Source organism: Paramormyrops kingsleyae, chromosome 17, assembly GCF_048594095.1.
Source record: "Paramormyrops kingsleyae isolate MSU_618 chromosome 17, PKINGS_0.4, whole genome shotgun sequence".
In the NCBI taxonomy this organism is placed as follows: Eukaryota; Metazoa; Chordata; class Actinopteri; order Osteoglossiformes; family Mormyridae; genus Paramormyrops; species Paramormyrops kingsleyae.
In genome coordinates this window covers 18,427,231-18,445,466 of record NC_132813.1, presented here as the reverse complement: position 1 = coordinate 18,445,466, position 18,236 = coordinate 18,427,231, and the positions used below count along the sequence as shown (strand labels likewise).

The 18,236-nt window shown below is 39.6% G+C and overlaps 2 protein-coding genes across 4 annotated transcripts; both read left to right on the top strand.

Moving 5' to 3' along the window:
• Positions 1–2,444: 2,444 nt before the first annotated feature.
• Positions 2,445–4,869, top strand: pglyrp5 (peptidoglycan recognition protein 5). Its single transcript, XM_023845539.2, has 4 exons — positions 2,445–2,728; positions 2,966–3,173; positions 4,137–4,255; positions 4,346–4,869. Exons 1-4 carry the CDS (start codon positions 2,665–2,667, stop codon positions 4,522–4,524), a joined length of 570 nt encoding a protein of 189 aa, XP_023701307.2. The 5' UTR covers positions 2,445–2,664; the 3' UTR covers positions 4,525–4,869.
• Positions 4,870–5,810: 941 nt separating this feature from the next.
• foxg1c (forkhead box G1c) lies at positions 5,811–12,232 on the top strand. Of its 3 annotated transcripts, none has more exons than XM_023844384.2 (2): positions 5,811–7,245; positions 10,405–12,232. In XM_023844384.2, exons 1-2 carry the CDS (start codon positions 6,126–6,128, stop codon positions 10,407–10,409), a joined length of 1,125 nt encoding a protein of 374 aa, XP_023700152.1. In that variant the 5' UTR covers positions 5,811–6,125; the 3' UTR covers positions 10,410–12,232. The 3 variants fall into 3 exon arrangements, with proteins under 3 accessions (XP_023700152.1, XP_023700142.1, XP_023700132.1); XM_023844374.2 differs by having other exon boundaries at positions 10,402–10,435; XM_023844364.2 differs by lacking the exon at positions 10,405–12,232 and having other exon boundaries at positions 5,811–6,077; positions 6,185–8,000.
• Positions 12,233–18,236: the final 6,004 nt, after the last annotated feature.

The following is an 18,236-nucleotide window of genomic DNA, read 5'->3' as shown; positions in this document are numbered from 1 at the left end:
GCAGGAAATTGATATGGTAGCTATAGATGCGAACAGCTTATGTATTTGACCCTGGGCATTTTTGTATGTTAACTAACTATCTTAAATTTGTTTTTGCTATACAGTTTCATTAGCGTGACTGTTCAATGCCATCAAATAAATGATATTTCTCCTGCATTCTTGACTTAAAAAAATCTGGTTAGTAATATATAATAAAGGTAATTTTCTACATTTTCTAGGTACAGCAACCAATTTAGTGTCATATCCTTTGAATAAAAATCCTTTAGTGCGCAAATAAAATAAGGCTGAAAACAAACCACCTACCTTATATGTGGCCAGTTATAACATGGTATACAATCCTTTATCCAATCATAACTGTCCAGCAGAATTGCTGTAGCAGTTTTCCCATTTGCAGTAAAATACATTTATTTCATTGTGACAGGCTCTTTTTCACTTGTCAGAGTCACGCATCAAAATACTACCCACTGTAGAAAGAACTCTGATACCAAAATCCCAAAGTCAGCTTTAATTGTCACTAATTCCATTCAGTCAGCTCACCAGAAACATAATATCATAAACATTTTCATTCCAGAGAAACTGCTTTACAAATGAAATGACACTAGTGGCTTAGAACAGGTGGCAAGCCAAGAAGTAGCTGCTAGGAATGTTAGAATGGAACCTTCACTGCCTGCTTTCAAATCTCATCTAAAAACACACTTTTATTCCTTAGCTTTTAATTCAGTCTGAGAGATGTTTGATTACCAGTTATCACTGTTTTTAAGTCTCATTGTTTTTGTTGATTCAGTGTCTTTCATTGTCATTTAAATGCATCTTGTTACATTGTTTTGTCTTTTCGTGTTTTCTTGGTATATCGTTTGTACAGCACTTTGAGTTTAACTGTCATTTAAAAGTGATCTATAAATAAATATGAGTTGACTAATAAGCAGTTGCATATTGTGCCTATTACATTTTCATATATGTACATTTTTGTATACTTCTATATGGATTTAATTAATGTTAAACAAACATATTTTCAATAATCATGCTTACTAATACTCTTTGGAGAATGTAAAAGAGGAAGAGAAAGTCAGTGTTGTCAGTGTTGCACAGTGAAAAAAATCAAAATAAGCCCCTTGACCTTTAGAAACTAAAAGTAGTACAACTTGTAAAACAACTTCACTTTCAACTTTCATTTTTACCCAAATGTAGCTTTTTCTCCTCCTAGTATTTACATAAAGAACGTGACCTTTTGTGTCTCCAGAACATTTAAAAGAAAACGGAGTAACTGGGTGTGGCTTGAATTCTCACTGACGTTCTCTAGCAAATCACACAAACACAATATCAAGCTTTTATAAAATCACTGGAAAAGAAATTAGTGTGAAAGAGTACTCAATGTATTTTGATGTTTTTTCTTTACTTTCTTTTTTCTTGTGTTGTGTACGTCTGTATGATAAGGCACCTTGTTTCACAATAGTATAAAACTCCTTTTCGCTTTGTCATACCCTAGTCATCCAAAAACGTCATTATAAAACCTGGATTTTTTTAGCACAAGGTATACTAGACAAGCCAAGGCAAAGCATGTCATTCTCAGAGAGACAAAAAGGATACAGAGAAGTGACTAATCATTCAAACAATTAACCCAGAGGGATGGAGTTTCCCAGTCCTCTGTCAGTCCTCCTGAGCCCCCTCCCTCCCCCCCACTCACCCATGGCCGCATTGTGTGGACTTCTTTAGTGTATAAATATAATATCGGGCAATATTCAAATAATAAAATTAATTTACTGAATGCATTAAGCAGAAATGTTAATAAATATTCCACTGCATTTTATTTTTCACTCTCATAGACTGTATTGGAGAAAATACTATCAAATGGATTGAATGACTATTTTTAAAAATTAGGGTTTATAACCCTAGTATGTCTTTTGATATGTTATGATTATCAGAGAATAATAAATTAATTAATTCCAGTCAGTCGCCATGCTTTTTTTTTTATTGCCGCCAACTCAAAAAGGCTGACATAATGTCAAATATAAAATAAATAAACATAAAACACTTAATTTTAAAATACAACCATGCATGGGTGTAAATTATGGGGGTGGAGTGTGTGTGGGTGGGGGGGGGGGGGGGGGTTCTGTTATAAATTCCCCAATAATCAAAACCATCCAATACAAGCCCCTTAAATGAACCGCGGTCTTAAACCGGTGGAGATCTCAACCCCCCAAATGTCCAACCCAAAGTTATGCCCTTGCAACCATGTGCTGTTTAATTAGGCTTATGGTGTTCTTCTACATTTCCTCTTCCCAAAATATAAGTTCAAAATTGTATTTCCGTGAGGATTTCGAAATTATTTTTCATTAAGTGTGAAATTAGGATTTACCCTGATGTCGAAAGAACTTCCACACATCAGCTGAAGGCTGTACATGACAAACGACAAAAACTGCTGGCACTAAATCGGGATTAGCAGGTTTATTTTAGGGCTTCGGCACGCAGGGAACTTCACGGAAAGTCCGCGGAAGGCGGAACTACTAGAACTGCGGTGCCTCCACCCGCAAGCAACCTCGGTAATCAGCCGCCTGATTCCATTAAAACCGGCCGCTGCACGTCGAAACACGGCGATTGTAGTCGAACAAGGTATGAACGTTACTAGATACGAAGTGAGCCGGAAGCTGGGCTTCAGCACCGTAAATGGACTCAAAGAACCAGGCGAAAGAAAAAGTGGAAACGACAGCGAGTCATAATGCCGAGCCAGGTGAGTCACTTTTGCGACGAGTACCTGCACTGCACTGTACATACCAAGTTCATTACAGATATTTTTTACTGGTTTTTATCGCAAGCTGAACAGTGAATGTGTGTGTTGAGGCTGAAATGTAATACCGCATTCTCATGCAAGGCGTTGGTGGCTTAAAATCTAAGTAGTTGCTCATTATTTTATGTACATTTATATAAAAGATGAGTAATTTTGTTACTCTTGCCTCATACCTTCAAGCGGGAATGTGTCCGATGGTGGTATCTCGGGAGCGCTGGGGAGCTACGGCACCGCTCAGCCGGCACAGACTGACGGATGCCGCTAAGAAGGCCGTCATCCATCACACTGCTCTCTGGCCCTGTGCCGGACCCCGGCAATGTTTCCTTCAGCTCCAGCACATCCAGAAGCTGCACATGGTTCACAGGGGCTGGGATGACATTGGATATAAGTGAGTGCCCTCCTTTAATCGCGAACTAAAGCTTAGTGTGAAGTACGTTTGCCGAATATATAGGGAATAGACAACTAACATGTTATGAAAACATTAATACTTACTTTTAGTTTTGGCTCCTCAGAGTAAAACACTGTTAGATAGATAGATAGATAGATAGATAGATAGATAGATAGATAGATAGATAGATAGATAGATAGATATAGCCATTACAGCATCAAATGCACAAAGGAATAAAATTAGTCATTCCTATAGCTGGAAAAAAAATAGAAATGAGTAATTTAAATATAAAAATAGAAATCTTTTGTGTACAAGATACCGATGTACAAAAAAAGCTGTTTTGTGCAATAATTAGAAACCATTATTGAAATACGGATGTGTACAGACCGTAACAATGCAAAATCTGCAGTGCAAACTGAGCAAGAGATAACAAAAATAAACGGATGGATAGATAAGAGAAGTGAATGTGAGCATTGTTACAGTTTGCAAGCAGGCGAGTGACTGGCTGGTTTGGCCTATAGAGCCAAAAGCCCTGATGGCAGCTGGAAGGAAAGTGATCCTTGGTGTAGTGAAGGCGCCCTTCCGTGCCTCAGCTGCTGCATGTGATGGCTGGGAGACAGTGTTCATGATGGACTGGGAGACAGTGTTCATGATGGACTGGGAGACAGTGTTCATGATGGACTGGGAGACAGTGTTCATGATGGACTGGGAGACAGTGTTCATGATGGACTGGGAGACAGTGTTTATGATGGCTGGGAGACAGTGTTTATGATGGCTGGGAGACAGTGTTCATGATGGACTGGGAGACAGTGTTCATGATGGGCACCAGCTTGTTCCTCATTTTCCTGTCCACCACCTCTCATCACTGCATGGCTTGTGTATTTTGCATTGTGATATCAAAGCGACACATTTCCTAACTTCGGACTGCCTTTGCTGCACATTACATGACTAGCCATACCTCAGCTTTCTAGTTGGCGAGGACGGTTCAGTGTTTGAAGGCCGTGGCTGGGGCATCGTCGGAGCTCATACCAAGGGCAACAATCATGATTCTATAGGCATTGCTTTCATCGGCGACTTCAACAGTAAGAATTTTTTTCGTTCTGTCTTTACGCATTGTTACCTGCGGTATAGTTATTTTTGGTAACATATGTAAAACCTTTTATTTGTTCCAGATCAAGTACCCACTTCAGCTGCCCTGTCTGCTGCTAGACAGCTTCTGCAATGTGGAGTAGATCTTGGTCATCTTCATCCGAAATATACCTTATTAGGGCACAGAGACCTGGCAGACACTGAATGCCCTGGCAAACTGTTATATACGCAACTTCAATTCTTAAATCAAAACAAATTTTAAGGACTGATGTAGGCTTCATTTTTTCATTTTTTACATAATGAAAATGATAGTAAATGTAAGAACATATGTTGTATCTGTGCACTAGATGGCGTGGTGTCACTCGTAACTTAATTTGCGACACTTTTAGATCATGGGATGTACACACATTTGGGACATATTCATTGCAGCACTTACGTAAGTCCCTCTGGCTAAGGGCTTCTGTCAAATGCCGTAAATGTAAATGTGCATTTTGACATTTCCGGAGATTTGCGCAATTTATATGTTTGATTTAGTCCTCAGTAATGTGGATGGTCGTGCAGATTTTTGTTTTGATTTGCAGACTTATATTAAACATCTGGAAATCACCCTTGGTACCATTGTGATGTATTCTAGGACGTAGCTCACCCCCCTCCTTAGTAGAAGTTGCCGAGTGGGGGTCCCCCATGGTACAATTTACCGAGCGGATGGATGTATGTTTTCCGAGCGTATATTTCATTATTTTTCGTATACTCAAAGGCTCCCTTATATGGCCCGCAGCTGGAAGTAGCCTATTATCTGTCTCACTTTGACGTCGCTCTGAGGAAAAAGTCTGTTAAACAGGCATAAATAAATTTCACCGACAGAAACTACTGCACTCTTTTGTCTGAACATTTCATTAAGAAAGAAGTGCTGTTCTCCTTCATGAGTCTTTTAACGATTGCGTGTGGTTTGAGCACAGTATGCCACATTAGTACAATTTAAAAAGTTAACGAACGTACGCATCTAATAATAATCGTGTAGGCCTTCCTAACAGAACTCATATTGTCATGAATAACACCATATTATTCCTTCACATGTTTTCAGTTGCATATATATAACGACCGTATTTTATATCTGTAGTTAAGCCAATACGCGTAAAGATTATTTAGGACGAAAAAAATTATTACATCCAAGACACCATTAATTTGGATTTGCAGAAAAAAGGCAGCTGCCCTGTCTTTCCCATATTAAAACATTCCAGGCAAGCAAGCACTTGCAACATTTGAGGATTACGGGGCGGGGGTGGGTGGGATGTGATTCTAAATGACACTAAGACGAAATAATCAAAGATTGGGAAATCAGAACATATGCCTGTAACAGTTACACCTCAAGCTCACCTGTCAGCTCTGTTGCAGGAAGCCGCGTGGCCTCGGGACAGACGCATGTAAGAGCTTGGAGCCGCTGCTAGGGTTAGATGACGTCATGTGATTATATTAACTTACGCGTTTGTTTGTTTACTTATACTGCTGAACGCAGTCATCGGCGCATTCACTCGAACACTTCTTCTCACAGTCGTTTGTAATTGGAATTTGGTCAAGTTATTGTGTAAATAAAAGGAAGACGACGAGTGAAGAAGGCGGTCCCAGCGGGCAAGACGCAGGTGAGAGGCTTGGATTTCACGGGTTTCGGAAGTGTTTTAATTGCAGCGGGGAGTTCAGTGATCAGTCAGTGAGATTGGCATCTGACCCTGAAGAGAGGTTTTTCAAAAGTGCTCCGAGTTTTTCTTGCATCGGTGCGAAACGATTCACGCGGGGATTCAGTTCTTTTTCTTTCGGGTAGGGTACTTTTTAATTTCCGACTTTTAATATTTGCAAAATGTACTGATGTTAGATATGGATGACATGAAAAGCCCCGATGGGTTTTTCCAAAAACCTGCATTCAGCATCAGCAACCTCCTGCTTCGTCGAGAGGGAGTCGTAAATGACACCGGCGCCGCGATGGAAGAATGCTGTTCGAAAAACTTGGATCCCCAACTCCAGTCTAATTCACCGCGGGAACCGGCGAGCAAAGGAGTTTTTGTCCGGTGCGGACTGCATAACGATGACTGTAACGGTAACGAAACCGACGACATAAAAGCATGTGACTTTCAAAAAAAGTTGCTGACCGGCGGGAAGAATGCCGGCGAAAAAGGAGCCAAAAACAACGACGGTGGCAGCGAAGTCAAGGCGGACGAAAATGAGGGGAAAATGAAGTTTGAGAAGCCTCCATTCAGCTACAACGCGCTGATAATGATGGCTATACGCCAAAGCCCAGAACGGCGCCTAACCCTGAACGGCATCTACGAATTCATCATGGGCAATTTCCCATATTACCGCGACAATAAACAAGGCTGGCAGAACTCGATCCGACACAACTTGAGCCTGAATAAGTGCTTCGTAAAGGTGCCTCGACACTATGACGACCCGGGCAAAGGGAATTACTGGATGCTGGACCCTTCGAGTGACGACGTTTTTATTGGCGGTGCAACTGGTAAACTCAGACGGCGCCCCAACGCCGCTTCTCGGGCGAAACTAGCCTTTAAAAGAGGATCTCGCTTGGCCAACACTAATCCAGCCGGATTTGCAATCACTGGGTCTTTTTATTGGCCTGGGCCTCCTCTTATAACTTTCCGACAGTCCGCACAACCACCCTCGGGCTCAGGGCTTAGCTACGGCTCGTCATATTTCGGTTCGCATCCCGGAAACACATCTTCACACCACCTATGCGCTCCAACCGCCGGAGCTGAGCGACTGCTGCATGCCCACCAGGAGAGCCCCCCTTTTGCTGCAAGGGGGCATAATTCCCGATTCCACCACATGGCTTCAGCTACATCGTTCACCTCATCCGCTTTGCCATGCTCCGTGTCGCTGCACAGCCCCTGTCCATTAAGTCTGTTCCCCGGCTCTGCGAGCTATTTCTGCTCACACCAGAGCCATCCGGCACCACTATGTCCAGTTTCTCAAGGTGAGACCTTGCAAGCCAAAACATTTTCAGTCGGACAGTTTTTACCCAGTAGGAATGGGTCACCGGATTACTTCGGGAGTCTGTGTGCCGAGTTTCCAAATTACTTAACTCAAAACTGCCCCACAGGCCCTCTTAACACTATTTTCCCTTGAAAACTACGGAAAAGCTTCCCTGTAATAACTTACTGTCGATTCTTCGAGTTTGCTGCTGGGATCCTTTCGAGTTTGCTGCTATTATGTTTCACGCGTTTATGCCCACGGGCTGTAAAAACGTGCTCAGCTGTCCTAATCTGACAAGTTCTCTTTTCTTTTCTTCACGACGAATGCTATTGTTTTATCTAACAGTGTGCATTGCCTTTATTTTGTCACGTTCAGATTTAACGTTTAATATCTTCAGCATTAATTTCAGCATTATTATTAATAGCTCTACTAATAATTACAATATAACGATAATAGAAATAAAATTAAATGTACGTATATAAATGCACATTTTATATATATAAAGTGTGAAAGCAGGGATATGTCTCGATGTCGTTCGTTAATATCATAAACTTAAAGACTTTTATACGCCCAAAAATTATATTTGCATCAGGCAAGTAGACGTTGGTTAAATTAAGAACAACTTTAAGTGACTGGAAAATCCGATGTTTAAATAGGGTCATGGTTGTAATCTGTTTGTGTTGAGGAGAGTTGAACTTTGTCATGAAAGCAATTTCTCATTTTCCTTTAATTAAAAATTAACCATGCATTTAAGAATCATTTTTCAATTGCTTATATAATTGGTTTAATAATTATTATTATCAAAAGTGATCATGTAAAAGCTAAATTTTCAGTGGAAATATAGTGTATGGCATTTTAGGCCTGTTATTTTAACAATCTTACAACATAAGCAACTTAAACACATGTTGCATGCGCTGCAGCAAATAAGCTATAATTTTGATCACCGGCAAATGGTGCTGTATTGGTTTTGTTCGTAATATATGCTCATAGTATCCAAGATGATCGATAACCGTAGTTTTGGTGTTGAAATTGTTTCACAGTTGTTTCCCCTGTGGTCTGAAATTCAGGTGGTATGTAGCTCATGCACTGCGTTTAAAATACTTTGGGGAAAATTAGTCCGTTAAAACTTACACATTTAGGTCTATATAACTATTTCATTTTTAATTCTAGCTATTAATGCTATACGTTATTGTAATGGCTATTAATATTAGATTTTTCGCGTTAATGAAATATATGCATTAAAGATACCGAATTTAAGGTTATCATTCAGCATGCTGGTATATTTAGCGTTTTTTTTTTTTGAGCAGTCATCTTTAAATCTTAAAACTTATGTTAACGGAATTGTTTTTCTTTTTCATTTATGCCCAAATACAACATCTACATGAATTTTGCTTTAAAACCTTTGAATTGCCGTTAATTTTTAGCGCCAAACATGGAAATTGCACATGTACGACTACAGAAAAATATGCCTACCGATGTTTTCTTTAATACTGGCATGTGACTGTAAAATTATTTTATAAGTTTAAGTGTCCACATGATTTCCAGATTTGCCGATTTTATTCGTGTGATAAAACGAACTTCCAAACATGTAATTTAATTTCTTGTTTTTACTGTCGCAAGTAATTCAGTTGTAGATTTGAAATACATAGATTAAACCAAAACATAAATGACAATGAACTTGATAGATTAACAATTAAATTAACCGAATTTTAATTTTAAATGATCTTGATATGGCGTATTTATTTATAAACGCGCATGATTTTTATGGCCCAGATGCAAAATTCATACTACAAGTGTGTTATAAAAGACATAGACGGAAATGACTTATTTAACGGTTCTGTGGAATTAAATATAGCAATTGGTATTTCTATGGGAGGGCATATTTCTGCCTGAAATTAAATATGTAAGCAAAATAAATAAACCAAATAAATAGTAGAAATATTTGGCGTTTGTCTGGGTAATTAGAACAAAGGGAGAATGGAAACGAGCATGCTTCATTAAAATAACACAAAATACAAAATATCCGTCCATTTTCTAATTAACCGCCATCAAAAACTGATAATCATTTGAACCATATATATAATACATCGCTCTTATCTTTTTTTGTTTTGTCTGTTAAGCCGTTATACAAAATAAACATTTTTATACAACCATACTACAAAATGAGAAGTATAAAGAATCTCAACAGATGTTGAGAGAGACTGAAAACTGTTGAAAAGGACAGACGGGACATATGATACGTGATACGAAAGAAGGAGGAATTAAGGAGTCCAGAAGGACGCGCCCAGCCGGGAGGTCGGACGTACAGGGGCAGGCAGACAAACCCGTAAAGCTTGTCACTCTTACTGTCTGACAGCAGGCATTACTGTAACATTATTAACTTCCTTTGTAAATGCTATTTATACACAGGATATGAAAGATTAAGTGTATTATACGTTATGCTTAAAAATGCAACTTTCTGAATGGAGCCACAGAAAAATAAAGAGACTAATGCACCCCCTTACATGTATACATTCATAATGACATTAATTGCTTATGTGAATGAGTATCTGTGTATTTTAATGATGGTCAGTTATCCTTAATCTCCAATACGCCCCTTCCCCAAACTCTGTTTGAGCGTCCCCAGAGAGCATTATGGCTTAACCTCCGTAATTAAGTGTCTCTTCGATCGCCAGTCTAATGCTTACGACTGCGGGAAGCCAGTTATGCCCAATGAACATCACGGTGTATTTCGTTTTTTTTTTTGTTCAACAAAAGCGTATAATTTACATTCAGTGATGAAGTGGGCAGAAAATAAAAAAATTAATTAAATTGAACTGCAAATCCAGCTTTTCGAAGACATTTTCGTTACTGTATGTTGTCTTCATTCTGGTGTACAACATGAAGCTCCTTGCTGGGAGGTCTGTGGATAATCTGTCTTGTGCTACCAGCTACATTTTTATCTCTTACTTCTACATTTTTACCTCCGCCAGTTAGCATGTACATTGCCATGGAATTCGGAGCTTTACTCAGCCTGTCGTCTGCTCACCAAAAACGCCTTATCTAAGGCTCAGATAAGAATGCCCTTGGTAGCAGGTACCGATGCAGGGTAGATTCACCAGGACATTTCAAAGCAGGCATATCCAAAGTGTGAATTGGTGTGTCTGTGTGTTTGCAGAAGGGTGAAAGAGCCTGCAAGATGGGGTTGATAGCATCACTATGAGAGTGACCTCATTGATCTGCTTCTACGGTTACACTCCAACATGACATCAGCACCTCCTGAACTTTCCCTTGCCTTTCTGTGGCTGACACTTAACGTTTTTTTTTTTCCATTAATAAAAAGATGGGAGAAGATGCTGATAAAGACTGGTGTCTGGATACATGCCTAAAGAAAGACAAAGGCTCCTTCTTGAGACCTGAGAGATGCTTCACACATGCAGGCTCAGCCAGGTTGGTTGGTTCCAGCAGATAAAACCTCAAGCGTGTATCAAGTGGCATTGTTTGGGCAAAATAAAGAAAGAGGTACAAAGATCGTAATGATGTTTTTATTAGAGTTGAAGAATGACAGAATGAAATGCAAAGGAGATCGAGGAACAGAAAGAAATGAGAGCAAGAAAAAAATAAAGGAAAAGATGAAGAGATAATGAGAGACTCCCATGTCCCAGGGCAGAAGAAACACAATCCTGTTTGCAGTTTATTTGCGTAATAAATAATATCCCCCTTCAAGCAGTGCAAATAACCCAGCACCTTTGAATAACCTGTCCTGCACACCAGGAGTCACACAAGGATGATAAATCATGTTGGAGCAACGACTGGGCTTGCAGTTCATGAGCTCCAAGCCACATCAGGGCACTGCTATTGCCCCAGAGACCACACGCACGTAGACTGCAAGCGGGGACCGTGTATGGGGCGGGGGGTGTTGGGGGGGGCTAGTAGTTAGGACGATTCCAAGGTTCCAAGGGCCCATGACTGATAGGTAAAAAAATTTGAAAAAAACATTGGATTGGTCAGGGTTGGGGGCCAAAAATTTCTAGTGTTTCTAGTATTGTGTTTTTTAATTAACAGGAGAGTTGATTTGAAATTTACTTTGCAAATATTTTGTACAAACCATTTCAGCGCTTTTTGCTAAAGCTGTAGTAAAGAAGTATATTTATATTTTTGTTTATTTTCTTTATTCTTTTATATTTCCTTTTAAATTCCCGATCATCGCGCTGTAGCATCTGATTAGGTTCCTACTTTGTCGGAAGATGGTGTGTAGCTCTTGCTAATAGGCTGTATTAAGACTTCCATTCATCCATCCATCCATCCATCCAGCCATCCATTTTCCAAAACTGCTTGCCCTGTGCACGGTCGCGGGGCTCTGGAGCCTGTCCCGGAGGCTACGGACACAAGGCAGGGAACAACCCAGGATGGGGCACCAACCCATCACAGTATACTAAGACTTGTAACTGGGTATTCATTGAAAGCTCAGCCTACCTGCACTTATGTCTAGTTGACTCTTTGACAACAAGTATGTTTGTAATGTTCTATTTGTAAATGTTAATGTACCTTGAAGCTCTTTTTCGGTCTCCATGGAGACAGATACTTCTGGTTACTATTCTCTCAGTTGGAGCTGCTTGTTGGCAGAATGGTTGTCAAGATGGAAAGAAAAAAGGTAGATTGACGTGTATTAAGTAACCTTTTAAGTAGATAAAAGAATATGATATTATGATGATACTCAGTGGTTCAAAAGTACACTATAGGAATGTGCTTGCTTTGAATGTACCACCATCTCAAGCGCCGTCTTTCGCTTGTCACAGTACTATGGGAATCGTAGCTATTTATACGGCTGAAAAAATGCAGCAGGGGGCTGGGATTCACGTTGAAAAGCATTCAGCCTAACTCATTCTATATGACGGAGGGTGTCCACATGTTCCTGCCCCTGTTGCATTAAACCGCAGGTATATAAATCACAGCCATTCCATGCAGTGCCCTTTGCGATTGTTGGCACCCCTTGTGAAGACATCTGAAAAGGGTTAGAAAAAATCCACCTTCTGGTGAAGTAGCTTCATCTTGCACTGAAAAAATGAGAAAAATCCAACCTTTCATCGAAATCAATTTATTCAAAGACAAACAAATCCTTCATCAAGAAATAATTATTTTCAACAAAAACACATGTGCCACAATTATTTGCATCCCAGCATTTAATGCTTTGTACAGCCTCCCTTTGCCAGTATAACAGCACTAAGTCTTCTCCTATAACATTTTATAAGGTTGGAGGGCATCTGAGTCCATTCCTCTGTACAGAATCTCTCCAGATCACCCAGAGTCCTCGGCCCTCTCCTGTACACTCTCCTCTTCAGCTCAGCCCACAGGTTTACAGTGGGGTGCAGGTCAGGGGACTGAGATGGCCACGGCAGAAGCTTGATCCTGCGGTCAGCTAACCATGTGTTTAGGATCACAGTCCTACTGGAAGATCCAGTGACGGCCCAGTTTTAGTTTCTGAGCAGAGGCGGCCAAATTCTGATTTAAAATGTCCTGGTATGTCATGGAGTCCTTGGACCCTGAGAAGGTTTCCGGGGCCTTTGGAGGAAAGACAACCCCACAGCATCCAGAACCTCCACCATATTTTTACTTTTCATTACAGCCATCCTTCTTTTTACACCAAACCCACCTCGAATGTTTATTACCAAAAAGCTTAATTTTTGTTTCATCAGATCACAGAACAGGGTTCCAGTCAAAGTTGTAGCATTTTGCAGACTCCAGGCACTTTGTGGTTAACTGACAGACATGGCTTCTTTCTGTCATACCTTCCAAATAATCTGTTAGCATGAGGGAGGCGTCGGATGGTGGTTTTAGAGACGTGGTAACCCCAAGATTTTACTTTGTCTTGTAATTCACCAACACTGATCCTTGGGATTTTTTGGCTCTCTTACGATCCTCCTCACTGTATATGGGGGCAAAATAAACTTGGGTCCCCTTCCAGTTTTGTAACCGTTCCAGTTGTTGCCCACTTTTTTTATTATTGCCCCAACAGTAAAAATGAGCATTTTCAGGCGAGTAGCTCTATTTTCATACCCATTCTGACTTACAAAGGTCAGCACACTTTTCCTACGTTTGGTTTGTATGTTCTCTTATCTTTCCCATGTTGATGGATGATTAAGGGAATTTGGCCTCTGTGTCTCCTCATGTTTGTACCCCAGTTAATCAGGAAGTCATGGATTACAGCTTGAAGGTTCCTATTCACTCCAATCAACTCAAAGATGTACAATCTACAGCGGAAACATGCTTCAGTTACATTGTGTTCACTATAACTTCCAGGGGTGCCAATAATTCTGGCACATGTGTTTTTGTTAAAAATAATTATTTATTGATGACAGATTTCTTTTTCTTTGATTAAATTTATTTTAAAGAAACGGATTTTTCTCATTTTTTCAGTGTGAGATGAAGCTACTAAAGGTGGATTTTTTCTAACCCTTTTTACAAACCTTTACAAGGGCTGCCAATAATTCGGGAGGGCACTGCATGTAGCACCTGTCAATAATATTATGGAGAAATTGACGTGCTTTAACCTCAAACAGAACAATTAATTTTTTAATAAAAACGTTTCTGAGCTGAGAAGGAATGTGTAATACACCTGCCAAGTTTCATCAAAATCAAGAAGTTTGTTTAATTGTATTTTGTTTCCTATTTCATTTAATTTTCCAAATGTTATGTAAATCCATGCAAATGAGAGTGTGTACCTGTTCCTGTTTGTGTTGTATTAAATGGAAGACCCCCCCATAGAGAGCTTTGTGTAAGTGGTCCTTTTGTTGTGTCAACAGAAATCTACTACATATCATACAAACCTGCATTTATGGTCATTTTTCACAGTATAAATGATCTTTTCATAACAGCAAGAGTGTTCATTCAATTAAGTCAGTATTTCTGTCTAAATTGAATCTGTGCTTGTAATTCTGCTTTGTACCACCGGAGATCAGCCACACTGATTCCAGCATTCACAAACAGGGCCTCCCATGGTGAGATGCTGGTTAGTAAAGGTAGAGGGGATGGGATGAGCTCTCCTGGGCGCCTGGCTGTCTCGGGCCAGTAAGCCAATCCCCAGGGTCTGAGCCCAACTGCTGATAGAAATCTCACTGGGTCTCACTTCTTTCTCTGTGTCACCAAGGAATATAGCACTAACAAAGGACTGTCTGTTTAATAAGATGTAATGCAACTCCATATCCCCTTGACGTGTGCTCCACCAGTGTTCCTTTTCCATCAGGGCCGTGAAACCTAAGTGTTGCTAGATGCAGCCTTTTTGTTATTAATATTTATTCTGATTTTGCTCCCAAAGCCATTTTATGAAGCGGTTTTGAAGCAACAAGTGGAATTGTTTATATTGAGGTGATGGAGTAAATGGAATGAAAAGGTATTTTTCATCCTTTCCATTTTTAAATCAGTTTTCGTCATCAAAGATTGAAATGTAAGTGACAAAATGTTCACAACATATTTCATTTTTGATAGAGAGTAATTTGGTAGTGGTATTGTGGTTAGAATTAACAGTGGTGCTCATAGCTGTGTAATGCGATACAGTCTAAGTTATCTTATCTGTCCCTAATTATTCCCTGTTTGTCTGCCTTTTTAGGAGCCCGCTGAACAAACCCAAGTCAGAAATGATGCCAGAGAGCTAGGAAGAGAAGAGTTTAACATCGACTAACTATCTGTGCTCACCCAGTCTAATAAGTATATAACACAAGTCCTAATTATGAGCTGCAACAACAGGAAAGTACTGAGTACTGTCTATGCCCAGGTAGTCATTTGGCACTTTTCCACTGGCATACAGGAACCAAGAAGTACCCAAGCCATACTCGCTTCGGTTTTCCACTGTAGCAGGCTCAGCACGGTAAAGGCGTTGCTGGGTTTGGCAAGTGACAGTGACATAAAACTGAAGAGATGCTTATTTACTGTTCACATGGTGTACATCATGATTTACTATGTGCTAATTTCCACTGGCAAGTTGGCAGTTGGCATTGAGAGTCTTATGTTGGCATGAAACGCTAGTGGAATTGGCATTATGAGCTGTTCTGTAGTAATTTTTAAGTAGGTGGCTGGAAATTTTCAAGTTGCAAGTTATCGGGAATGCATGAAAACATTGTGATGTGTGATACTGAGAATGAATTACATATAGAATATGTCCTTTTTTCTTTCAGATGATCCATGCATATCGAGACAGAATACCGGTATCTTCCTGCATTTCGACCAATCAGATGGCGGTGATGCAGCCAGCCCGATTTTGTCTCGCTTTTGGCCCTGATAGTAAGCAGGACCATGTCAGCTCAGGTACGGCTCTCAGAGTTGACAGTGGAAAACCGTCAGTTCACGGTACAGCTTGGCACCATAGTCGAAATTGTAATTTCGATGCTTATTTAGATTAATGAAGAAAAGGCTAAATGTGGTGTATCTCGGACATTTTCAAAGCCCTTTCATGTGTTACAACATTTGGTAATTCTTAATAGAAAGAAGTAGGGCTGTCAAAGTTAACAATTTAACATGTCAGCATTATGCATTAATTTTGGTACCCTACATTTTGATAGAAACCTGTAGTATTCGTTCCAACAATTTCAGAAAAAGTTTCAATTTGTACCTTTGAAGGTACAATTACTTGTCACTGGGGCGGTACTCTCCAGGATGTGCAGGTGTACCGTAGCTGTAGGTAAATGTACTTTTTCCTCTAATTCATGGTACAGAAATGGACTCTAAGGAACATTTTTGTACCATTGGGGGTCCATTAATGTTGTTTGTACCTTGAGGAACTAAACTGTACCAGAGCTGCATCCTTTTTTCTTACACTGTGGATGTAAGAAAATCAGGAGAGCTTTGGAGAGCTTTGGTTGTGAGGTTACACAGAATATCAGAATTAACAACTAAAATCAAGACATTCAGTCTCATGCAGACACTGATATAGGGGAAAGGTGAGAAGACATTGTTAACTTGGTTCATTTCATTGGTTCCATGCTTTGATCTGCTTCAGGTTTTACGAACTACATTAAAACTGAAAGGCTCCTCTGCTTAAGTAATTCAGTTGTTTTTGTTCATTGACTGGTTTGTTTCCTTGATTGAAAGACTCATCCAGCTGTTTCTCACTAACAGAAGTGACACATTCATGATTATAGGAGACTGACCAATCAGCACACTGCAAGAACTCAGTGCTTAGGTGAAATCCAGGTCCTTTTAATTGAAATAGTAGTTTACAAACCTTGTTCTAGCTCAAAGCGTTCTCCTTGATATAGATTATCTGGTCACCCTTAGGCACAGGTGTCAAACTCCACTCCTGGAAGGCCGGAGTCCTGCACATTTTTGGGTTTCCCCTCATTTAACACACCTCTTGAGCTGAATCATTTGTGGTGGAACAGGGAAAGAACTAAGCTACACAGGGCTCCGGCCCCCCAGGACTGGAGTTCGACACCCCTGCCCCAAGGCTAATACTTTAAAACAAGGATCTTTTAAGTTAAGTGTGCTTTCAATGTTTGGCAGGAGCGATTTGCCAAATTTGGTTTTAGATCAGTAGATCTACAGTAGATTTTTTTTTAAATTCCTAAACAGTGTCATAAACCTAGAAAAAAAGTCTCTTGGTGGATATGGTGTATTGAGATGATTTTAAGAGATAGCTGCTTTACTTGATCCATGCAACACTGATAAAGGCATAATTCATTATTGTCTTTAAGACTTGTTATATTTCTATACTGAATGTGCAGACTATATATTTTTTGGATGATATTGGAACATGATTGAGCGATTAATCGCCAAGGTGTGTGATTAATTGGTTTTAAAAATTAATCATTTGATAGCTTTAGAAACAACACATCATGGAACAACACCTTTTATATTAAAAATTCCTATAATCAGTTTTCAAGAGAATTTTGTTCTCTGGCTCAATTAGGGAACAATGATGGCAGACATGATTCTTTGAGGATACTTTGTGGTTTAAGATACCTGATTCATAGAAGGTGAGGTTTCACATTATATGTGCTTGAATTCTTGAAAGCAGAGGTCATGCAGAGGTTATGGGGAAGCGAATGACTCTAAAGTTTTCTCACCTTTTCACCACTTCCTCTGGTTGTCCTGCTCCCCCTCATTCGCAGTTTGGCTGTTTCCCCATGACAGCAGCTTAGGTGTCAGTGTTGATTTCAGAAGGGAGCGTTCAATACATAACAAACTGCCGTTTAAAGCTCTGTGCATTATTAATGACAGCAGATGTGCTGACTATCAGTAAGTTTCCCCACGCCTGTGCATTTCTGTCAGTCATCATTTCACTCAGGTACAGACATTTAGACTGAGATTACCTGGGGATTACATGCTCAAACTCAGCTGAATAGAAATTCCAAAAGTGTCCCACATGTAAGGTAACTTGGGATAAGTTATCAAAGGTAACACAAGGTATTTTGTACAGACATCCTCCATTCTCATATTTGTATTTTACTTCTTAGCCTCTGCAGTGTCACCTGATATTGGACGAACTGCTGTCTTAGAAGGATAAATGTCAACACAGTCTGTCTTAAACGTTAGCGGTTTGTTTCAGAAGTGGTACAGAATTGTAGTATTGTTACACGCAGATACAGCGGCTTCTATGCTGTAAATGAAGAAATATAAGTATTTTGTGGAGAGTATATTTGTAAAATAATGTGTAGCACTAGATACATTGATTTTTGTACAAGAATGTTTTTTAAAGAAAAGTATTAGTATTATAGTATTATCTGCAAAAGGTTGAATAATTCATTTATCTGCGTATTTATCAACTGTGGAATGCAGCTTAATTTTTAAGTAAAAATGTTCATAGCTTGTTAATACGGGATAAAAATAACCTCATATATAAATCTGAGCTGTAACCTCTATCATATTGCTTGAGCAAATATGAATGCAGTACCCACACAATCTTTGTAGGTCAGTGTTAATGTAAGTGATGCACTTTTCCTTAAGCTACAATGTTATACAAAATGTCATGTGTTTAATTGTGAAGATAAGTGCGTAATTGACATTCATATAGTCAGAGGT

Coding starts and splice junctions, on each gene's coding strand:
- pglyrp5 (XM_023845539.2), top strand. CDS start 2,665: ATGGACTCAAAGAACCAGGCGAAAGAAAAAGTGGAAACGACAGCGAGT. Junction 2,729..2,965: donor GAGTCATAATGCCGAGCCAG/GTGAGTCACTTT, acceptor CATACCTTCAAG/CGGGAATGTGTCCGATGGTG. Junction 3,174..4,136: donor TGGGATGACATTGGATATAA/GTGAGTGCCCTC, acceptor GCCATACCTCAG/CTTTCTAGTTGGCGAGGACG.
- foxg1c (XM_023844364.2), top strand. CDS start 6,240: ATGGAAGAATGCTGTTCGAAAAACTTGGATCCCCAACTCCAGTCTAAT.